This window comes from Odontesthes bonariensis, chromosome 2 (genome assembly GCF_027942865.1).
Source record: "Odontesthes bonariensis isolate fOdoBon6 chromosome 2, fOdoBon6.hap1, whole genome shotgun sequence".
NCBI classification, from domain to species: Eukaryota; Metazoa; Chordata; class Actinopteri; order Atheriniformes; family Atherinopsidae; genus Odontesthes; species Odontesthes bonariensis.
In genome coordinates, this window is record NC_134507.1 from 7,088,645 (window position 1) to 7,113,921 (window position 25,277).

At 41.6% G+C, this 25,277-nt stretch overlaps 1 protein-coding gene across 1 annotated transcript in view; it reads right to left on the reverse strand.

The window, feature by feature from the left end:
* dntt (deoxynucleotidyltransferase, terminal) overlaps nt 1-23,524 on the reverse strand; it is a 119,283-nt gene extending 95,759 nt beyond the window's left edge. The window contains exons 1-3 of the mRNA XM_075482906.1: nt 23,343-23,524; nt 9,024-9,198; nt 6,082-6,183 (exon numbers count right to left, since the gene is read on the reverse strand). Of these exons, the coding sequence (XP_075339021.1) occupies nt 6,082-6,183; nt 9,024-9,198; nt 23,343-23,524 (459 nt within the window). The remainder of the gene's footprint in view (nt 1-6,081; nt 6,184-9,023; nt 9,199-23,342) is intronic.
* Between the last annotated feature and the right edge of the window lie 1,753 nt (nt 23,525-25,277).

Here is a 25,277-nt window from a genome sequence, read left to right on the forward strand (position 1 = left end):
ATGAATAAATCAATAATGCATGGCTGTGGAATGAAGGGCCGCTTGCTGCCAGTGTGTGATTGACACCTCACTGGGGTGCTGTTGCTGGGATGATGCTCATCCACTCTTTCTGATCGGAAAACCACAATATCCCACCGACTCCCTCCTTCTGCTCCAAGAGATCAGCGCCACCTTAAGTGCGTTGTGTCTTAAAATCAAGAAAATACCTCTGACCCTTTCTGACATTTAATGGCAGCAAAAAATGTAAATGTAAAAGTATTTTATTGATACAGCCCTTTACAAACAATCATTACGATGTACCAAAGGGCTTTACAGTAAATAATAAATAGAGAGGAATAAGTAAAAACAAATAAAAACAATAAAAGAACAGTGAAAGCAATAAAATACAACAAAATTGAATAAGATAAAATAAGATAAAGTGTCATCATACTACTAAAGATAAAATAATTATTATTTTTATGTATTTATTTCTTTTTCTTTTTGCTTGATATTTGATGATTTAGCCAAAAGTGACCGAGAACTCACAGAAAATGAATATTAGACATAAGTCCCACCTTACTTCATATTCCAGGCCAGTTTCGAGCCGTATCCACTGAAATGGATTTTAAAAACACTCGGGGTGGGTGAAATATGGGAAAAGGGTGAAAAACTTTAGAGATCTGCTGCATAGTAAAGACTGAATCTTATTAGGGATTCATTGGCTTTAGCTCAGTTAAAGTATGTGCCAGATCAATATTCATTCAGAAAAAAAAAAGTGCAGCAGTTGTAGAGGATGAGGAGCGGGGAAGGCAGAAGCTTGTTTTAAAGAGAGAAGATAGCAGTTATCGACGCTTGTACAGTTGGGTGTAGACTCGATACATGCCTGTGCGTGGGAAACTTAAGCCAAGATACACAGAAACCCAGACCTAAGAAGTGTGAGTGTGTGTGTGTGTGTGTGTGTCTATTTCTGGCTGCCAAGTCAGTTAAAATGAGAAGAAAAAGAGACATCCATTCAGCTTTTAAGGACAGCAAAATGCCAAGTAAGTAGAATGTCTCTGGTAATTTCAAAGACATTTTGAGGCATTACCATTAGAAAGAAGTGAAGTGCTGGTGAAAATGCTTCATAATGGCCTCATCGGGATAAAGTAACAAATAAGAACAGAGCTGCCCTCTGAGAGACAGAGACTGCCGGTAATAGCGGCTCCCTCAGCATTTGTTCTGGGGAAATGCTTTAGCTTATTGACCACTCCATCACTGAAACACAACTTCTGCTTATGTTGGCTGTATTACTGCACTAGCCTATTGGCTACTATGCTAATAATGGTCACTTGACTCGGCCTCTTTCCCTGCTACTCAGCAGGAAGGTTTTCGTTGCAGCATCGTAAAAGTCTACTGGAACAAACTGGAAGCCAGACTGAGAGCTGCCAGTTTCTCCCGTGCTGCTGATACGTTATGGTCTCATGGTAAAACATGGATTGCTCAAGTGCAAGTGGACGCTTCACTTTTTAAAAACTGCATTGAAGCTGGTTTATTTAGTGCCCGAACCGCTTTTGCAGACGAGGTCGGACTCATCAGCTGGTAAGCCTCGAAATGAAGACTGACCTTGTGAACCGAATAAAGAGCGAGCACCAGTGAAGTTTGAGGGGATAAAAACGGTAGAAAACATCAGGAATTTAGGTCTCCTGGATGACGGTCACATATAGCTCCACCATGACACCCTTGGCTGAGTAAAATCACTTCTTTAATGACGTCTTCACCAATTGCAGCTGGGCCGTGTTCCTATGAAGTCATTTATATGTCAAAAGGAAACACCTTTATAAATCATGCTTCATGGGCTCTTCACAAACTTCGGTGGGATTTGTTGTGTTCATATCTCCGTGGGGTTTTTTTTCTTGACATAGTGATTCATGTCTGGCGGGACAGATGTTAGACAGATGAACAACAGTACACCAATAAATAATGATAATTACTAGGGCTGAGCAATTTTGTCGATACTGTGATATATATCGATATTTCGTTTCCCCATAAAGTATCGATTTTTCATCTGTGAGTATTGATTTATTATTATTATTTATTTTATTTTTTTTAAAGCAAACTTTATTGAAAAGTCAGACGTTACAATTAATGAAAACACAGAATTAAGGTAATACAATACAATGCCAGGGGGCACATTCTCCCAAACAGTGATAAATTAGTTCATAAAAATGTTGTATAAAGTGCATAGCTCTCAGGTTTGTTTCTGTTTGTCTGGCTGTGTTGTCCTTCCGGTTCAAAGGTTGGACCACCAGTCCAATCAGCAACGATTCATGTCAAATCACATGGTCCCTTTTTTTTTTCCAGAAAATTATGTAAATGTATCAAATCGTATCGAATCGTATCGAATCGTATCGTTGGCTGAATATCGTGTATCGTATCGTATCGTGAGATTAGTGTATCGCTCAGCCCTAATAATTACCCTGAACCTTGGACAGCGATGCAATGCATCACCTCGGTGTAGACAAACTGAATGCAATGCAGAATAGACGCTCACATTTCCTGTTTTCTGTCCTCTAAATGTTAACCAATGAGTCAGATCCTCTGTTTGTTGTTGATTAGACACAGCTGAGAAATTCCAGACTGACTTTCTGACCTGCGTTTGCTTCCTGGTGATTAATCTCAAAACCAACAACAACAAAATACAACAAAATTGCTTCCTAATTTAGAGTCTTTCAAAGTTAGAAAGACATAAAACACAACCTCAAGGGGGCTCTGGGATCAATTATTTTTTTAATCTAAAATCATGCTACTTATCTGCGGATCAGCATGACTCGGCCTCTGAAGCTTCCGTATTTGTCTGTAGATTTATATATTATCTGAGATAACTGTAAATAGGACTTAGCTCTCGTGGTGGCAGTCAGATATTAAGATTTTTGTTTTTTGTTCTTTTTTGGACACAAGCTCATATTGTTGTGGTTGCTAGGTGACAGTGGCAAGTGGGAAGGCAAGACAGTAGTTAATGTGCCACATACAAACTAAACCGCCTCCCTCTCTCGAGCTTGGTCCAAAAAAAGCCTGCCATATATTCAATTTATCATTTAAAGAGTGTTTTTCATTTTGCGGTGTTTAGTTGTGTGGGTGTGCTGCATATTGATATGACATATTTTGTAGTTACTGCCTTCAGATGTGTATGTAGACATTCACACCACAGTGATGCCGCCTGCATCATCCTCGCTAATGAGTGAGAACGAGCTCAACATCCACAAAAGGAACAGCTGTAATCCATATTTGGCTAGGTTTTTATGTGACTAACACGACTTGAAGGCAAAACTCCCTGCCAGCAAATAACTGCAAACGTACAACGTTGAACTTAAGTTCCCCTTCTCATAAGCAGACGATGCACGCGATCCGATGAGGTCTTGTTTGAATGAATCACTTTGGGTGTTCAGTTAGGTTTTGTCGTTGCAATGAGAGAAATGAAATGAAAGTTATCATTCTCAGCCACTTAAATCTGCCTCTACATCAAAAAGAAACGCAAACATACGCCGTGCACCTCTGTGGCAATATGACAGATGAACTCCCGGTTCCCTCAAAGCTTCTTCGTCAGATGTGCATTCGCAGGGATTACATCAGTACGATCTCTTGCAATCAAGCAGACAAGCAGGGCCCACATAAAGGATTGCTTTACCATTATGGATCAATTTTGCTTGCTGCTCATTAGAGCTGCCACACTACAGTATCATGTGCCATGTCTGTTAGTGTGCTGGCTCTTTTCTCTTTTCTACTCGGGGACTTGGTTTACAGTCAGAAGGCGATGCAACACATTTTCTATTTCGGGCTGACATGGATAGTTCAAGTAATTGCTTTTTTTTTCTACCCCAAGTAAAGCGTTTTACTCGGGGTCTTCTCAGCTCCGCAGATAGAACAACCCTTTGCTCTGATCAGAAAGTCTCTCTCGGTATAGCTTTATGTGGAGATAATGAGCTAATCACGGGGATAGAGAAACTAAGCGGGGTTGCTAATTAAGGAGTTAATGCCGTGGAAAAAAAAAGCAGGGATAAGAAACCGAACAGCATCCTCCAGCTGAGAGGCGTGATGGTGTGCACATCTGTATCTGCCCATCCGTGTAGGCAAACACGTGTGTGTGCATGTGTGCTGCTGGGAGAGTTTCAGCGACACGCTCGGAAGCATATGTGGGCAAATATCCAACTGCATGCGTGCATCTATTAGGAACGTTTAATGTCACCGGGAAGTAAAGGCTCATTACAAAACAGATGCCTCACAGGCCCCTGTAAGCTGCGCTTAATAGGTTTTTACAAAAAGCCATCAGCAGCTCCTCACACTCCTACACAGGAACCCACATAGGTTTGCTTGTCAGTTCACAGTTATATATTACTCATCTCGTACCTCAAAATTCATATTTGGTGTAAAATAATAGCAGAACACATCATGAAGAGTCCACTTGAAGAGAATGTGTTTTTGGGGCATATTCTATGCATTTCTTCATGTAGAAATAGTGTTAATGCCCCTTTAGGTAAATGCTATTTTCACAGAGCAACCTACCTGTTATTTTAGGGTTATTTGTTTCAGCTGTCAGAAAGTGAATCATTTTCACTTGTTTGACGATGTGGTTTCCAGGATTTCCAAAAAGAATCTTACTGTAAACCAGTTTTCTACTATTCCTGAGTCCATTTTAAGTTCGCTTCTGCCCAGAGAAGATGGCAGCTTTCCTGTTCTCATTTGGCTTCTTTTGCATTCGTGGAGGACGCAGTGAACTGTGTTCACAGACAAGAAATTCTGGAAGTGCTCCTGAGCACATGTGGTGCTTTCCATGACAGAATCAAGCATTCATATTTTTTGGAATTGGCTTTGTAAAACAGAAATGGTGGCTTAGACTTTTGTTCACGCAATTGGAAACACATTGGCTGTGTTCGAAACCGCATACTACATACTACATACTACATACTACATACTTGCAAACTGCATACTTCCATTCTGCATACTGCATACTCATCGATCAGACAGTATGCAGAGCGTTTACCCACAATGCATTTCGCTCCTGCCTGAGCCGAAATCAGCCGGCCTGAAGCTGATTTCGCTTAAGCTCTAAACTCTGTAAACTTTAGCAACATTTAAAACATTTTCAGGCGAGAAAGTAGTCGTTTAGATCCCCAACGTGTTGAAAATCTGACAAAATACCGGCTATTTACAATTTTGTTCAAACGAATTCTGCGCTACTGAAGCTAGCCGCATTGAGCAACGCACTTTCGGTTATTTTCACAAAATAAAATACCCGTTGCCTTTTATCATAGGGAAAGCCATTACGATACAATTGGTGCTTTTGTTTTGAAAACAGGAAGTGAACCTACCCTCGTTGTAGCTAGCTTGAAACTGCCGTTTTGACAGGAAATGACGATCGGCGACGTCACGTTACGTTGCATCTTGGGTAGTTTGAGTATTGAGAATCTAGTATGCATCCGGGAACTTCTCGCTTACTAAAACTCACATACTAACTCAAAAAGTTTGTATGAGTAGTAGGAGTAGTAGGAGAAGTATGCGGTTTCGAACACAGCCATTGACTTGTTCCTATTTTCTTACCAGTTGCTTGACACCAGCAGCTAAGATAACCCAAGATAAGATAATCAGCACAACATCGTTTTCTTTTTCTTTCACGCTCATCAACACCAAAGTCAATTAACAGCTTTGCCATTCTCTCGGGGAACCTGAGAGCCCCCCCCCCACCCTCTCAGATGCCGACACTACCCTCCGCTCCCCTTCCACTCTGCCCAGCAGATGGCAGAGAGACAGATCCATCATTGCTTGAGAGGAGTGTCACGTCCATCGCCCCTCTTGGCATAGCGCGGCAGCACCTCAGGGCTCGTCCAAGCCGGCCCCCCATACCACGGATCGTGGACATGTCAGCTGTTACGTCTCTAAACAGCCGCAGCTGCAGATGTTACTAATTTCCAGGTTAATGTATTTTGGGGAGAGCAGTGTTAGGGTTCTGGTGAATGTAGGAAGCCAGCTATCCAATTAGGGCAGAACAGAACAGCAAAGCAAGAGGGCCAGCATCTGCTAGCTGAACACGGATGTGGCCAGAGTGGGGTGAGAGCAGAACTTTCTTACTGTGAAAATCTTGTTGTGGTTTTCTGTGGTTGTTCGTCTCTGGCAGGCGTATTGAGACACTCTGACCACAGGAGTAGATGAAGTAACTTCTGGCAAGGCGTCCTGTGTAAAAAAAAACAAAAAAAAAAAAACAAGACTCATACAAACTCCCATAAATACACACAGACGTGTGAAGAAAAAGGGATGCGTTTCTATTCCGAGGTTTTATCTCTCAGGACATAAAAAGAAATCATCTTCTCTTTTAACAACTCTGAAAAAGAGCAACAACACACGACATATGACATGTTTATGACAACCACCTTTACCGGCAACAACTTGAAGTAATTGTTTTCCTCTCACGTCGTTGCGGAAGAATTTAATCTCACTCTTCTTTACAACATTGCTTCCGTTCATTGAGCTCTGCAGTTACTTGAGGCCCGTAGAGTCTGAGACGCAGCTCTGGCAGTCTGTTGTGCGGTTTCTCTGAGCATTACTCTGACTTTAAAGACCTGATATGGACCAAATATTTGAACTTTGAATTGGAAGAAGATTTCCTTTCTTTTTAAATGATTTTATGTACATACAGTACCCAGCCATATATGTATGTCTATCTATATGTGAGCCCAAACTGTTGTGTGTAAAGCCATTCCTGATGAGCACAGAGCCAAGAGTTCAAACTGAATTACATAAAATCCAGCCACTTGCCTTGGAGAAGTTATTTTTATGGCTGCGAGTCTCCAGGGCAACAGGCTAATGACACTCATCTCACAGACTGGTGGCACCCAAATCCATTACACTACCTAACCCGTGGCATTACAAATCTGCTTGCCATCATCCAATTTGCCTCCTGTGAATTGCCTTTTCATTCTATGAAGAAACGGTTCTCCATTTGTGATATATGTGTCAAAAGGATTAACAATGTAAGATTAATATTCTCGCAGACGATTAGACATTACAAAACTGTAGCAGTGTATCTGTGAAATTACCCACGGATTTGGTGGGAACGTGACACAGAGTAGGGAGGAGAAGGGAAAGATGAGGAGATTCTGAAGGAGGAACCGGCTTACTCGTCTCACACTGCTGGGCTGAATCAACAAATGAGGGATTCAAAAATTCATTCTTCGTTGTTTACTTTCCTGATCCGTAAAGAGGAATCCATTTTTCTTTTTTTTTAAGAAATACAGAATATATTTCAAGGCGCTATTTTCCTGCCAGTCAAAAGTAAAAAAATCCTTATATGCGTTCCTTCGAAATACAACAGCGGGCTTGCTGTCACTTTTCCACCTCAGCTGCAGTTTGTTTAATCCAACATGGCATCGTGTGTCCATGGAGACAAACTTCTGTGCATCAACATGCAGAGGTTGGTTTTCTCCATCTGGGCTCAATTATTATACAGGCATGCTGTATAACTGTGTGGAGGCTGAAGCTCGGAGACTGATCTCAGAGGAAGAATATCCCCTCTCGGCCTTCTCTCCTGTGTCCTCTCCACCTTTGCTGTACGACTTAGACATAAATGAGCAAATGAGTTCAGCCTGCACGCTGGGGCTTTGTTTCTCACATGCCATATGCTGAAATGAAAGGGTACTGTAACCGTTTCCAGACCTTGCCCGTTCATGTGCTCTCTTTTAAACCATAGAGACACTCCAGGTTCGTACATCCCTTTATGTTGATGCCCTTCGCACAGGCAGAGGAGTGGAAATCCTCTGAGGCCACGGAGCAAGCAAAGGTCAGTGAGGTTCCACTGACACTGCACCGACGCACCTCCCCCCTGAGACAAAGCCCACATGCCTCCTCAAGCAGACGCACGTTCAAAAAATTGATTTTCATTCCTTTCGAATCGGGCATTCCTGCATCTCACCGCATTTCAGCTTAAACAGGCTGAACAGCTTCTCTGCGTGTTGGAAAGTAATGGGGGGAAAAAAATTGTATATTTGAATAGTATTAATTCAAGAAATTCCTCCCGACTTCCTGCAGAATATTTATGACTGTAAAACAGCTCCGAACCAACGTGAAAAGTGGCGGGCATATGTGCCCAAGAAGTGGGCTATTTGGGAGACATTTTATCTCTGCGTGTGAGCTTCTTAAACAGATTTATGACTCATAAAAGAACAATCCGGAGGAGGCGCCGCTGCATAAATGCCACCATTTCCACATCTGATTCCAAGAGGAGCTCAATCACAAACCAAGCACAGGGGCAGGCATGTGGTTACCTAGGGAGATGGGTCAATAAATGTCAGCATGGCATTATTAGCCTTGTCCACTAATGATGCAGCCAACTCGAAGCGTGCCACTGCTGTGCCACTCGTACACAGGCCTGTGGAAACAATGTCACCAAATGGCAAAAAGGGGTTGTTTCACACGGGGGGGGGCACGGATGATTTAATTGTCAGCGCAGGCAGTTCAGAGAAAAATAGATGTGGTCTGGCCAACTGGTTAAACGTGACCGTTTTTCTCTCCTCGCTGTGGAAGGCAAAGGAAACAGCATATTTCTTCATTCCGGAGCATATGCTGCCAAGCTATCGTCATGCCATTCACAGGGGGAAATATGCGTGCTTCTGCGAGAATATGTGTGTGTCTCTGTTAGTGGACTGCTATGAGCCCTGACATCCAGCTGATGGGTTCATTTGACACTCCCACGCAGTATGGAAAATGTTTTTTTTTTCTTTTTTTGCTATCTGTGAGGTGAAGTGTGGGAATATGAGCAGAGGCAAAGAGAGTGAGACATGCCCTCCTTGTAAGAGCTCCCTATCAGAGTTGTCATTATATGTTTGCAGAGGGAGAAAGAAACACATAGATGCAGAAAATGCAATATATAGCTTTACAATGTTCGTTTTCTGTCAAAAAAGAAACATTGAATGATCGCGTTTCCTTTAATCATCAATTTCCATTTGGTTGGTTAGAGCCATTTAGCGCTAACCTTTATCTGTCTTGATAATTCGTCTTTGTTTGAGACGCGCACAAACCTGAATGAGGTGTCTGGTCTCCACAGTAACAGGTCTGCCTTCCCTCATGCTTTCAGTGAACCAGCTGATGTCCAACACATGTATCATGGACAGATTCCTCAGAACGCTACCCTTTAGCCACGTCCAGAGGGATGAAGCCCGGCTGTCCTCAGACACCACGTGAGTGACTGCATCGCTGTGGAGGGAGAGAAAAAAGCTGTCATTTCACTCAGGAGTCATTTTATGGGTTGTGTTCGCCTCAGTCAAAGCTTGAGGAGGAAGGTAGAGCCTATTTCTACTTGATAAACAGAGAGCTGAGTGAACCTTTTCAGAGATTGACATGTTCTTGTAAAAAATGTATATGAAAACACTGGTGCAGTCATGCGAATTTGTAATCTCAGCAACCTGCCTGACTCATAACTAATCTGAAATTAATTTAATTTTGTCCTATGTTTCTATTTCACCCAAGTAAATGCTTTATTTCTTTTTTATGCAGATATTCTGAATACGAATGTGCTGTTAGAAGCCAAGCTTTCCCATTTAAGAAGGTTGCTGTCAAGCACTTCAATTTGTAACTGCAATTAGTCATAATTAATCATGATAAGTACTTAATTTTGCCTTCGTGTGTCTATCTGACGTGATGGTAATATATTTATGCAAATACATTCCAGCCCAATCTCAGGTAAATATGAGAAATAGTGAGTAGAAATAGTACGAAATAAAAATATTCGTATTTGTCTTGATAGACACAAAGTCTCTATTTTATGCCACCCAGCATGTCTTTTAAAGTCATGCATTTAAGTAGGAAGTGTGCTTTGTGTATCCAACACATTTTGTGTTTACCTGAGGGGGCTGGAAAATCATTTATTTTGGTGTGATATGAAAAATAAAACTCTTGCTGTCTCAAATCAACCTGTTGCTTGATTCCATAACATTCATGGAATTGGGATCAAGAACATGCCCACGTAAAATAACAAGCTTGCGCAAGCTAGGCTACAAAGGTGACATCTGCCAGGGGCTAGCAGGCGCTAATGACAAGCAGTAGCTAGCGTCTAGCAGTCGCTCGCTTGGCCCAGTCAGAGTCCTGGCAGGTAGCAACTGACTCGGCCTGGGATGCAGCCGCTAGCTGTCATTTGCCCACAGCTAACTTCTCTATAGAGGTTTTCCTCGTTTCTCATTTCATCTTTTCCTCGCAACATGCAAACCGGCTGCACAAGCTCAGCCCAAAAGTAGTCAGGATTGGGTTCCTCTAAATATCTGACCGTGCTTCCGAGCAGTAAACACAGTAACAGGCGCGGCTGTCGGCAGGCGGCAGCACGCAGTGATACGAAGGGAGAGAAAATAGTGCCAAACGATTGTGAGGTCTGACTTTTTCTGGATGAACGATTTTGTGATGCAAATGTATTACTCTCTTGAACGCATATTGTTTTGTGAAGCAAAACGCTTTCTTTTTTAAACCCCAGCCAACAAGCCGGACTACCTTCGTCAATGCCAAAACGAGGCTGGAACTCGGCTCACAGTACACAGTAGGGGGTAAGTCAATGTTACTAAATGATATTGCTAGTATGGGATGTCATACAGCTTCATGTCAAAAGAGGCGAACTATCCCTTTAAACATGTGGGCTGTGTGACCTCGCCTTTCTGAGACTGTCGGTGGTGCTTTTCATAGTCAAAGCATAAATTCCCATTCAAAGCATTGATAGCTGATTTTGCACATGTCTTCTCACACATAAAACATATTATCTGCATAAAAGTGAAAAACTTTCTTTTAAGTGGAGGGGAAGTTTAACAGCTGTCACCCATGAGTGGCTATGTAATAAAGTAACAATGACTATTGTCAATTAGCAAGGTTGCTGGTATGCCATGAACTGTATGAGTGATCCTTCTCTGCTCGATTTAACAATGAGAGCATTCCCGTGTTCATCTCGGCAGAGTGCAGGTTTGCACTCTGATGCTTTTGAAATGCAGCTCAGATCTCAGCATCACAGCCTTACCAGTGCTGTTCAGGGATCAGCACTGGGTAAACAACAATCACCACAGACCCTCAGAGCCTCCCTTCGCTTTTTGATAGCTGAAATCATTCAACCAGTGCCTCATTCATCTCCGCAGAGACTTTCTCAACAGACTTTTTATTAAGGCTTCCTCTCTCCTGCTCCCTGTATGGCATCTAAGTACCATACCCAATCAGGGCGCTCAGCCGTGCATAATTAACCCCACTGTGCTCCTCCTCCTTCCTCTCTCTTGGCCTGGGTAAATCAGTCAGAAGACTCCTTATGGGAGGTCCCAGCAGAGCTCAGGCTGAGCCCTAATTGGCCAAATCACTGGCGAAACTAATCCGCTGTCTTCTCGACGTACCGGTCTGGCCTCTTGTTGGTGGTCCACGTATTAAAAAAAAAATTCCTCTTCAGCACAAAAGCATAGACAAAAAGCTTTTCAAACAAACACACATGGCTGAGGTACCCAAAGGCCACAACTATTTTCTGTCAATGCTTAAAATGCTTGGTGTGCACAGTAATAGATTGGGCTCACAGGTGGATTTCCATGTAAGACCATCAGGGGTTGAGTTTACACAAGAGTAGTGATCGTGGAAAATCATGATCAAGTTTACCAAGACGTAATACATCTCCTCAAATTTGAATTCTCGCCATTACGTGGGGCTGCACAGTATGTGAAAGAGCAGATTGATGTGCAAATGAGGGAGAAATTAAGTCCAACACCACATTGTATTTCCCTGAATTCGTGGAACTCCAAGCTCAGACACAAGGACAGGCTAAAGTCAGTTGGCTGGGATATGAAGTACTCTTTCGAGTTGTTTCTTGGCCCTGGTCCCTGTCAGCAGCTTCCCTGCTATTTCCTCCAAAAAATGAAAACCGACAGACTGATCAAAGGCTGACTACGTCCAGAACAGATTGCACTCCATGACAGGGTTTCCTCTGTTTTCTCTTTCACAGCTGCTCCCTCATCTTCACAGATCATTGTAAAGTAGTTAAATATTTATCATAGCAAAGAAATGAATGCTTACATTGACTCATATTAAACTGTTATTAAATTAACTCACTAAGAGCTGCTTCAGTGCCCACTCAACCTAAATGTCATATTAAAGATAAATAACAAGAGGAGGTAGTTGGTGGACCTTTAGTTAAATGCTCCATTTAACAGCGGTAGACTAATCAAAGCAGTCAAACGCTGGGTTTCTTAGCATGTTGAATCAGTGCGCTCTGGGCGGCAGTAAATGCTGTTTCAGTGCCAGGCAAAGCCGTGGAGCCCTCGGCAAACGTCATCACTGACTTCCCATAGAATCAAAAGCTACTTTTATTGTATACTAATAGAAAGACTACCTCTAATAAACAGATGCAACAAACCGAAAACAATAAGTGATCTTCAAAAAGGTGATTGAAGAACAAGAGTGTGGAAAGAAGGGAATGTCTAACATAACTAAAAACATTACACGGTACATTAGAAAGAGATTTATTTCGACTTAAATCTATTCATATGGATGAAAACTGTCGATATCAGTTGTAATATGAATAGATTCTACGACTTTGTAACACTGAAATATTAAAACACATTTATGTGCAACACTTCATATAGCCTATGTACAGATTTTTTTGGTCATATTAATTCATTTACAGAAAGTTATAATGTGGCTTTTCAGTTTTTGGAAATAGATTCTTGTGTTTTAAAACTCCATCTATAAATGTGGGCACTGAACACAAGTTGTAGTACCTCAATAAAGCCGGCCCAGGTTCTAGTTCTTTGCTGCATGTCTGTTTGCCTACTGTCGAATAAAGGCCGCGAACACTCAAAAGACCTTTTAAACAAAACAAACACATCTCCTTTTCACTGCACAGACATTAGTTATTAACTGGATTAACAACTAAATGATATATAATGGGTTTAAAAACAAAAACTTTATCAAATTCCTTTAAACTGCTATCTTTTGGACAACAACACAGACTTAAAGAGAAAATTTTAAAAAATTAGGATGTAGAAAAGAAAGCAACAAGTAAGCTAACAGTCAGCTTTAGCTGCCTATTTAGCGGATGTAGTTTCTTACACAAACAGCGCTACTCTCTTCTCTCGCTGTTGGTCTTTTTCAAAGCTGGGCACCAAACAGCTTTAACATCTTCATTTTGAATATCTGTAAATATCTGATAAATTTAACTCATTACAGTGGTACCAGTCGGTAGATGGCACCCTAGGTGTGCGCTTATATCTGTGCTATATTGTTCGGGATACTGCGTCATGAGGCGTTGGGGTAAAAAACATGAACTGCCTTATTATTTTGAGGGATTTTGAAAAAGGTGATATGAAGTATAGTTTGTACATTTTGAAAATTACTGGCTAACCATGGTTGTGATATGATCTAATTTAGCATCTTTACATCCATAAAACACAAGGATTTTCGGACATGTGTGCTATCACTGTATGTCTGTTGTAAACATCATCAAGTAAGGACACTAACACCCCTGGAAGTTCTTTCTTCAGCTTCAGTATCCCAGTAAAATGCAATTAAAACCAATTTAAAGAGTTTTCCTTTATAATCATGACATTGTTTTTTTTTATTAGCATTAACTAAAGAGATCGTGCTAGCTTAATTAGCAAACACTTGATAGATGTTTCAGCAACAGTCACTTTTACCAACAAAATCAGCTGTCGTCACCCAGAATGCCTTTCTTACTGAATCAGAAATCAAGACAGAATTTTGCCAAAATGTGTAAGAATTTTGTAAGAACATACATTCTAAACTAATGAAGAAAACTGCTGACCTCAATAGCCTTAAGTATCAACATATTTCAGCTATCAAAGATCCTCAACACTGACAAGACGATGCATTACAAGCTGTGCTAATGCTGTGAAATTCTATGTATTTCCAGTTTTCTGAGCATCTGATTGGCTGGAGGGTGTAGGTTAAAAAGTGATAATGGACACTTAGGAAAGAAATTCCGGTCAAATCGCCTGATGGCCCAACGACAAGACAGACAAAAACACGAGTGATTTTATCATTTCTTTTAACTTATTTGGTGAATTTGATAACTTTGAAGACTGGGGGTGCAGCAGAAGAAAAAGAGAGAAGAGAATATGAAAAGAAAAAGAAAAAGAAGAAGCGACACAAGGAGGTGACACCAGAGGAATTGAACAAATTAGAGAGTGACAAGGACGAGATGCTCACAAAGAAAACCATGACATCGGCATTAAAACACTAAGAGACTTCCTGGCTGACAAAGACATGGGCATCAACTTTGAAAGCTACACTGCCCCTACTCTCAATGGCATTTAGCGACTGTTTTATGCGTCTGTCCGGTCGGGAGATATTGAATAGCCCACTCAGCTGTGACTTTTGTAAAAAAAAAAAAAAAAAAAAAAAAAACTCACTCATTTTAACTCTAAAACACATTAAAGTATCAATGATTGATCGAATATTTATTTATTTCATAAGTGACCATGGTATAAGCGGGATAATGCCCTCGCAAAGTCCATTTATTTCTGATAATGGACACCTCGCTGGGTATTAATCATCCCTTACATAAATGAATGCTAAAAGTTGCATGTGCCTCAGTTATATTTGCAGTATGTATTAATATTAGTGGTGGGCATAGATTAATTTTTTTAATCTAGATTAATCTCACTGAAATCTTGAAATTAATCTAGATTAATCTAGATTAAAATGGCTCATTCAGGGGTCCGACAATCCGCGGGGTTCGCGGAAACAGACGTGTAAACTTTGGTTCCTATCCAAACAAAAGTCGTTTAATCCTGAGACTGTTGCAATAGGGCTCGGGCACACGCGTTGCATTCTGGGATATGGTCGCCATATTGGAGGCACAATCTCGTAAACAAACCCTGAGGCAAGACGGAGATCAAGGACCAAACAGTGAGAGAAAAGTGAGAGAAAAGCATGTTAAAATCGAAGAAAGGATGTGGGATATACCGGGATACATTACAGAAGGAAGCCAGAGATCGGTACATACAGAAGATTGGCGTTATAAACGGACTGGACCCTTATGAAATACCGAGCAAGGAATGGATTGTCGACGAAGATTTACTGCCTAAGTTCACCCTTTCGGACATAATTGCGTATATAGTATGTGGTGTCAGTGCTTATACTTCGCAACAGTTTCAATTATAATGACACTTTACACTTTTGTCATGTTACTCTACTTGTAAATAAATAATGAAACACACACACTTGGCTGTATCTCAAAGCATATTTATTTCCGACGACTTCAACTTTGCAACGAGAAGACCTACGCAGGAAATCTAAAACGTGGTTTTGTTTTATACTGTTTGTAATGTATGTTTTCGTTCGTTACCTTTGGAAAATTATGTTTGTTTGTTGTTTTTTTTAGTGCTTCAACCGCAACCCGCCCGAATTTAATTAAAATACGATTTTTCGGCGTGTCATCCGCCCGATCCGCGGTTCATCCGCGGGCTCCGCGGATTCAACCGCCAACCGCGCATCTCTAGTAGTAACCCCACGTATACCTTTCTCACTGCAATTAAGTTTTATTTCGGATTTTATTTCGAATTTAGTTTATTTTCACAGCTGCCTCTGCTATTCCTGCTCTTCTCAGGTGTACCTAATGTAGTTTTACATCATTTGTAACGTGATGTATATCTTGTATAACAAATTGTAAATAACAACACGTTTATAGGGCTCGGGCACGTGACGTCACTACGTGAGCGGCGGCCATACTGGAGGCTCAGAACTGTTTTGTTTACATTGTTTTCCACTGCGCGCAGACGTACTCCCGCCTGGTCTCGGAACTTTCTTCGTTGGTTTATCTGTTTTACTTATTGTCTTTGCCACTATGGTCGCACGTTGCTGTGTCGTGGGGTGCAATAGCGTAAGCCGTGACAGGAATGGGGGGGGAATCGTAAATGGTTTATCTTTTTACCGGTTTCCTGCTTGGAGGCGCACCCACGGAGACCAAGTGTCCGAGATAACAAAGCGTCGTTGACTAGCATGGATCGCTGCTGTAAGACGACCAAGCATAACTTTCCACTCAATCCCGGTGTCGATGAGAGTGTGTTCTCTGCATTTTCATTCTGGTAAGTTACAGACTTTTGTGTGCTGAGGTAAAGATCCCCGCCTTCACAAGAGGACACTGTCAGTTGGAAGCAAGGGATGTCTCAATGGGTTAAAAGCGGAGGACACATTTCGTGTGTATGCATGTATACATGACAATAAATCTGATCTTAATCTTAATTTAATGTGGAAAATACAAGGAAAATTGCCCATCTCCAAATTCACATGGAAAGGGCGATTGGAACTGTCAGAAACAATACACCTTTTTATCAGCAAAAGTACCTATCAACATAGTTCTGCCATGCGAAGGTGAAGACAAAACATTCTTTGACAAGATTGTGTCTGTATGTTGTACTCTGACCACCATGAGCAGGAGTGTTGTGCAAAGTTGAAGTCGTCGGAAATAAATATGCTTTGAGATACAGCCAAGTGTGTGTGTTTCATTTTTTATTTACAAGTAGAGTAACATGACAAAAGTGTAAAGTGTCATTATAATTGAAACTGTTGCAAAGTATAAGCACTGACACCACATACTATATACGCAATTATGTCCGAAAGGGTGAACTTAGGCAGTAAATCTTCGTCGACAATCCATTCCTTGCTCGGTATTTCATAAGGGTCCAGTCCGTTTAAAACGCCAATCTTCTGTATGTACCGATCTCTGGCTTCCTTCTGTAATGTATCCCGGTATATCCCACATCCTTTCTTCGATTTTAACATGCTTTTCTCTCACTTTTCTCTCACTGTTTGGTCCTTGATCTCCGTCTTGCCTCAGGGTTTGTTTACGAGATTGTGCCTCCAATATGGCGACAATATCCCAGAATGCAACGCGTGTGCCCGAGCCCTATTCGTGTCCCTGCCCTCACTTTCCTCATGTTTTTTTCCGCGGGGGTGCTGCACTGCCGCGGTGCCTTTAAGAATTGAACATTCTAAATGTGACGTCACGAGCTACCAAAGCTACCAAAGCAAATTCTCAAGCGAAGCTTCTCCAGCGAGGTCGCTCTTGGTGTACACGCAGCAGGCAGACCAGCTTATTCACATGCATGGCTCCAGCAGTTTCTCTAGCTTCGCCAACTTCTCATATTCAGCACTTGTTGGGAGGGCCAGGTGGTGCTGCTGTTGCATTGTGTGCAGTGCGTCTCTGTTGCGCCACACGCGCAGTATCCTCCCTGCGGCCACCATATTAGGAGCGCTGTCTGTTCCTACAGAGCAGATTTTGTCAACTATCCCCCACAGATTAGCGACCTCCATAAACTGCCTAGCACAGGCTTCTGCAAAGTGGCGTTCTTCTGTTTTCATCACACCTAACGGCAGACAAAGTACATCAGCCCACACCCGAGCTAAAATAGCAAGGTACAAGTCATCACAGTTTGCTTAGGCTACCTATTTTGACCCAGTTCCCAACCCAACTTTGAGAATAGATTAACGGCGATATTTTTTATATCGCCCGATAAGACTCTCAAATTGTCGCAGCACGTTAACGCCGATAACGGCCCACCACTAATTAATATCTTTCTTTACTAACACAGATCTGTGTTGCTAGCTTTTGGTGTGCGGTTAAATCCAAGACAGGCCCAGAACAACGTAAATGAGTTGCTTGTGCAGTATGTGTCCCATTTATTTGTAGAGCACAATTCGTACACAAGGCGACTCAAAGTGCTTTACAGCTACATAAAATCACAAGAAGACAATTAAAATCATTCCAAAAAAACATGAAAAATAATCATTAATTTATTTATGTATTAATGAATGGACCCCCCATTTTTGGGGGTCCATTCACATTTCTTGCATTTAAGGCACAAGCCCATGGATGAGCAGCTAAGGGCTATTAAGGTAAAAAAAAAAAACATTCTTTTTTCCTATTGTGACTGTACCATCATGGACCAGTTTTTACCCATCACGCACAGTTGTTCTCTTGACCATTAGAGGTCCCATATTCTCTGAACTTATCTATTAACTATAAAACAGATGACCTTATTTGTGATGAAGCATCTATGCTTGCACATGATGTGGTGGTCAGTGACATAGGAGCTCCGCAGGGAACTGTGCTTTCTCCCTTTCTCCCTTTCTCTTCACCTTGTACACCAATGATTTCCAGTACTGTCACCTACAGAAGTTTTCTGATGACTCAGCTGTTGTCGGGTGTATAAGAGAGGGAGAGGAGGGGGAGTACAGGACACTGGTGGACAACTTTGTGGAGTGGTCTGAACAGAATCACCTAAGGCTGAATGTCAGCATGACCAGAGGTCCGTTTCACAAAGCAGGTTTTGTGAAAACTCTGAGTTTATTAACCCTGAAATGAGGGAAACTCTTGAGTCTTCCGTTTCACAAAGGGAGCTAACTCAAACCAGAGAAAGAGGGGTAACTCTAGCCTGTTTCACAAAGACAGGTAACTTAAAGGGGAACTCCGGGGCATTTGAAGCGTGTTTCCATTGCTAAAGGTTGTCAAATACTGCTAGTAGGACACAGAGAGGTGCAGATCTGTGCTCCCTGTGTGAAGATCGCTCTGTCCGCACAGCATGTCATGCGAGGCTAATACGTGGTGGCTAAGGGGCAAGCGCTAACCCTTCCACGTAAAACAACAACTTGCACACAGCAGAAACGTCACACCACTTTATAACCCATCCGACAATAAAGTCACAAGCCTTACCATCAAAACCATATGCATGGTTCTTACATTACTGGCATGGGGACGTTACAAAACAACTTTATAAACAGCATGTAACTCACCGGTTAGTTGTAGGCTCGCGCATGTGAAAGCCCAAAAGAGTCGATGGACGATAATCTCATATACAAAACAATTATCTTCTCTAGAAAAACTGCGTTCAAGTATTTAAAACATTACAAGAATATTACTGGGCATGTATTGTTGTAATGTTTTAAATACTTGAACGCAGTTTTTCTAGAGAATATAATTGTTTTGTATATGGGATTATCCTCCATCGACTCTTTTGGGCTTTCACATGCGCGAGCGTACAACCAGCCGGTGAGTTACATGCTGTTTATAAATTTGTTTTGTAACGTCCCCATGCCAGTAATGTGAGAACCATGCATATGGTTTTGATGGTAAGGCTTGTGACTTTATTGTCGGATGGGTTATAAAGTGGTGTGACGTTTCTGCAGTGTGCAAGTTGTTGTTTTACGTGGAAGGGTTAGCGCTTGCCCCTTAGCCACCACGTATTAGCCTCGCATGACATGCTGTGCGGACAGAGCGATCTTCACACAGGGAGCACAGATCTGGACCTCTCTGTGTCCTACTAGCAGTATTTGACAACCTCTAGCAATGGAAACACGCTTCAAATGCCCCGGAGTTCCCCTTTAAGCTCTCAGTCAGTTACCGTAGTAACAGACTTTATGAACCTAACCAGCTTTTACTGAAGAAACCTCGAGTTTCTCTCCGTCTCCGCCCTCTCTCAGCCACACACGACATTTGATTTCCTCATTCATTCAGTCAGCAGAGCGAGTTCTTCTACTTCTAGAAGTCCATTAGGCACAGTAGGAGGCGACTTTTTCCACGAACATGTTCTTTTGACAACGATCCCGTGGATGAAGGTGCAGCATTATTGCACAGAGAAATAAATATTCGTCAGGAGATGTTTATCATAGATGTTTTAGCATTCACAGACAATTCTCTTTTTGAGCGGCACTATCAGAATTTTGTTGGGACTAAAAAAACAGCTAGAGCACCTTCTCACACAGGCTGCTTCAGCTCGGCTGTAGAAGGTAGGCCCTCCAGAAAAACGTGATTTTGCGATCGCTGATTTCATTGCAAAATCAGCTAAATACCGCTGATTTATGCGGGGGTCAATATTTTTCAAAAAAGCCGCATATTCACCGCAATAATCACATTTTCCACGCAAAATATGCAAAATATGCAGGACTCGCTTGATTTCACAATCTCCGCACTTTTCTGCATAAAGTTGGAAAGAGAAAAAAATGTCGAAAATTAACGAGAGACAAAATGAAAAAAGCTAATCGATCTCACCTACCGACGCACATTACTGCCAAAGACCGGGCAAACCAGTACCCCGATGTCTTGCACAAAAGCGGGGGGAAACTATTCTGCACCCCGTGCAACTGTGTGTTGGAGCATAAAAGAAAATCGTCGGTGCCACTTTACCAGCACGAAACATTTGAAAATGCTTTCTGCAGCTGCGGAAAGGAAACCCGAAGCCAGACAGCTGACGTTCACCGAGGCATCAACCTCCAAAACCATTGCGAGGGCGACCAGAAACGAGGTGAGTAGCGTACAAGCTTGAAATTGGCCAAATAAAGAATAAATGAAACAGAATGAGACTGAGAAGTGTGTGTGTGTGTGTGTGTGTGTGTGTGTGTGTGTGTGTGTGTGTGTGTGTGTGTGTGTGTATTGTGAAACTACTATTGTTAAAATAAAAATAAAAAACCTTCTGTGAAGTAACTTGGTTCCAGTATGCTTGTTTATCATAGGAGGTCTTTAAAATTACTCTTTTTCATTCAGTAGCAGTATATTTTGCAACTTTGCATAATTCACAACTTTTTGCATAATTCACAAGTTCCGCAACTTCTCACAATTTCACAGCATAAAATCATTAAAAAACCCGCATATTTAATCGCAAAATCCAGGATTTTAGCCCGCAAGATCAAGGATTTATGCCCGCGTTTTTCTGGCGGGTCTAGGGACGGATACAGAAAATCCTTCCTGCCACACGCCATCCAACCACATGCCATCACCCTGTATAATAAAGATTCAAAGCATTGGTCATTATTTCTCTATATGAACTGTAGATGTATGTTTACACATATGTTAAACATACTGCTATTTGTACATCTGTTCAATAATTGCTCTTGGTACACTTTAATACTGCACAACTGGACATTTTGTTGTATATATGTACCATATTTTTTACTTGAATCTTATTTTGTAATTACTATTTTAAAGGTTGAATTTTATACTTTTATTTATACTACTACTTAATAGTAGGTGCTTTGTGCTTTCTACGTTTAATTCATTGTCTCGGGGGTGTAAATGCTGCTACTGCAAAGACATTTCCCAGTTTGGGATGAATAAAGTACTTCTATTCTATTCATGAGTCACAAAGACACTTACACCGATTAGATAGTCACAGTCATCCTGCTAAAAATAAAAACATGTTGCTCTACATCCTCAAAGACAGGACAGTGAGCAATAGAAAAAATTCTCAGTTTCACTTTGCTGACACAATGAAGTCTGTTCCCGATGTAACACAAAAATGTCTCAAATAAAGAACTGGCTATGTTTTTTTCTGAATGTAAAGAGCAATTTCCTCTATATAACGTGCTTAACATTGTGCTCCTAGTCTCCTGAATAAAAGGAGTTAAAGGAGCAACCTGTGAATTAATGGGATTCCAGAAGATGCACATCGTTTCAACTCGACTGTAAAACACCAAAAACTGGACGCTTTGCGTTCATCATCACGGACTGTCAACTGACAGAGCTCAAACAGTGGCAGCTTTAAATTCAATGTTCCTGTCCAGCATTAAAAACAATTGCATTTACATAGATCAACATACCAAAATACTACTGAACCTACATTTAAGACTTCCTTTTTAGGAATTTTTACCAAAAAAAGTGAATTTTTTGTCGAATGTGAACATTAGGACAACATTCCTAAAATCCAAGCATCAACTTAAAAGATGTAAATTTGTAATATACTGTGCATAAAGTATAAAATAACGAAGCAAAACATCTCGTGGTCACACCTCATTTTGAGGAAAACCACCCAAGTTGCGTATTTATTCACCCAAACACGCAGCTTTATAGATACATTTAGAACTGTAATCCGAGCCAAGCTGATGGCAAAAACCGAGAAGAAAAAGCGTTGAGATAATCGGAACTGGAGGCTGTAACATAAACTTAGAGTGTCATTACATCAGGGCGCTATGACGTGTGGCTTCTTGCCATTTGTGAAACAGCATTTAACGCAGCTCATCAGTCAACAAGGAAAAAACATGTCGATATTTGGATCCATGTTCATGTGCATCAGACTTGAAATTCAGGCCAGGGGGCACGTGTGTGTGTGTGTGTGTGTGTGTGTGTGTGTGTGTGTGTCCGCGTGCGTGTGTGTGTGTGTGCGTGCGTGTGTGCGTGTGTGTGCAGATGCACATTCCTTTATGCACAGAGGAGCGTGCGCAGTGTTTCTGACCATATGCTGGAGGCAGCCTGCCTATAACTTGTGTGAGACTAGATACGGGAGGTGTTGCTATCAGACTGCAGCTGATGTCAGTTTTGTCGGCTTGCTGAATTAATGTCAGTTTGAGGCAGGCACGCTCTACTTCCTGTCGTTGGTTTCAAACAATTGTATCAAGCCAAGTGTAACCGTAGGAGCGCTCAAGCTGTGTTTCTGGGAATGCTGCCATGGCCAAGCTGGCACACGGCTGGCAGGCAAGCTAAGAATTGAATTCAAACACTTTCTTTCTTGCACACACACACACATAACTGCTCACCGGAGAAGCTTAAAATCTGAGTGTAAGCGTCCGGGCCCTGAAAAGAAATTCACATTTAAGAAAGAGAAGGTTGTATCAAGAGGATCACTGGCCTTAAAGGGAACCGACTCCGAAATGCGGCTGATGCCAATCAAGGGGTTTCTGCTGTGCTCACAGTTGAAAATAAACATGAATTCAGAGATGGAAAAACATGGAATCGGTTGCTCCCATAATCATCACTGTGAGTAGCAGACTCTGGAAAACTTCTTTCTGACAAAAAAACTTTGGCCAGAGTCATGAAAAAGAAAACTTTGCTTTGTTACCTTTCTTCCACCGCTTGTAGTTTTCTCACTGCCAGCAGGCGCAGTTGGTTTAATCCACTTTTTTTCCCCTCTTCGTTAAACGTTTTTATGTGGGAGCTTTATGGCTCTGGGCAAATTCACCAAGGTGAAACAGAGGCACGATGGATGCCCCAACCTTTCTTGATTAGCTATTCGTGAGACAATAGTAGCTATAATCAGCTCATTGAACCCTAACTTCTAAAAAGAGGTGGGAGTTGATGAGAAAACAGAAGAAACCAACACCAGTTACGAGAGTTTGTCTTTTCAGAATCCTTCTGAAACACTTGTGCATGTTTTTTCAAGCTGTGCACAGATAGGGGATCTATACTACTGCCCATAAACATTCATTGCATCACAACTTATCTACTTCCAAAGACTATGAATTCTATAAATAAGTCTAACTAGACATAGAACAAAAGTCAAATACAAGAAAATATTCCTGCATCCACCTGCGCTCTGTGTTGTGTGTCACATTCAGAAAAGAAGCTTCAAGATGATACAACAAAAAAATGCCAAGCTTTCTCCAACCTGAGGATGTCTTCCACAATGAAGCCCTTTGACCTGGCCAGCTGGGTCAGAAATCTTCTCCTGCTGCTGCCCATCTTCCTCTCCACCAGGAACATTCTGACGTCCACAAACTTTGCCTGTTGGTGCCCAGAAACGCTGGCTTCCTCTGGCCTCGACCTCTTCCTCGGACGAACGTGGAACATCTCTTTTAAGAGGAGCCGCCTGGACTATTTCAGCACCTCTAGGAATCTCTGCTTTAGTGATCTTTCATTTGTTGTGATGTGTAATTGCCTTCAGGGAAAAACACCCACTTTGGTAAGGGTACAGCTGTTTATTTCACACTTTTAGCTCTCCCCTTTTTTTTCTCTTTTTTTTTTTTTTTTTAATCCCCCAACTGTGGGATGGTGCTTAAACTGGAGAAGAGTTGGTAAGAATTGGCAGTTTGAAAAAGCCTCTGGCAACAGGTGTTGAGGATTTGGTGTTTACAAAAAAAAACACCTGCCAAGATTGAATGATTGAGTGTTTGGGAGGGGGGTAAAAGATAAAAAAAAAAAAACGCCCTGTTGGCATGATATTATTTATTTATAGTAAAAGTTTGTCAGTAGAGACACGTTCGGGGGAAAGAAATACCTCCTGATCCGGAGGCTTCTTAAAAAGCTGCTCTGAAGTTTTTCATGGAGTTGTAATACCCCTCTCTTGGCAAGAGCAAACTGGACTCCTGGGAATCGCCTGAATTCTGGTCACCTCACAAACCCTTCACAGCTGTCTTGCCATGTCCGGTTCGTCTCACTACTCACCGTCTCATCATGTCCGGACCAAGTCTGTGCCATCTGCTCCACGGCTTTAATTAGTTTACTGCCTAAAATGAGAGCCTTTGTGGGCATTTCCCCAGAGAGCCCACAAGCTCATGCACGGCCTTTACACACATCCAGGTACTGTATGTGCAAGCCGTTGATGATTAGTAGCATTCATCAGGGGAATAAAGCTGCATATGCAGTGGTTAGGAACGTAAACTGAATCTATTGCAATCTAATGCTTTAATTAGATCTAATTACAACAGGAGACATTCAGCGGCAGTGATCAACAAAGCAAAAAGGTTTAAATTTGTCCTGACTGTAATTAATTCATCTAAGAAAACGTATCTGCTTCAGTAGACCAGACAGGAACGATTTGCTGATTTGGGCAAAGGAGATACAATCATTGCACGCCTTGATTCTCTTTCTCACTTTAATAAACACGTCATGCTTCTGTCTTGTAGAAATTATCCCACGTCTCTCATTAGCATGGAGCTCCGAGGGTTAACGGGTGTCAAAGGGCAGCACAACTAATTGTTTGACTATTCAACCCCCCAATCAGTCAGCGGTGTATGAGGGTGCTGGCCCACATCCAAACTCACACTGATGAAATTCTACCATTACTGTGACAAATGGCTCTTACACTGCCAAGATGAATCACAGCAAAAGTACAGGATCTCATACTCATCTGACTTTCTTTAGGTGCCTAAATAGTTTTCTTGTGTTGAAGCTGGGAAGCTACGTAAAATGTAAATAGAAACAGAATGCAATGATGTGCAAATCTTTTAAACCAACATTTTATCCACAATAGGAACTCAGAAAACATATCGAATGTTGATTGGGAAACATTACATTCATCGTCATTCATCATCTTGAATTTGATGATAAAATAGGCGGGACAGGGGCAACAAAAGGCTGGAAAAGTAACAGGTACGGAAAAGAAACGGGTGGAGGAACATGTGGCAACTAATTAGGTTAATTGGCAACACTTCAGTAAAATGGGTTGAGTATAAATAAAAGCACCTTAGAGATGCAGAGTCTCTCAGAAATATGAGATGAGTAGAGGTCAGCAATCTGCAAAAATAAACTGTGAAGACCCTGACTATCCCATGATTTACAGTAGCCTACCAAATAACATCAAAAGATTCAGAGAATCTGGGGA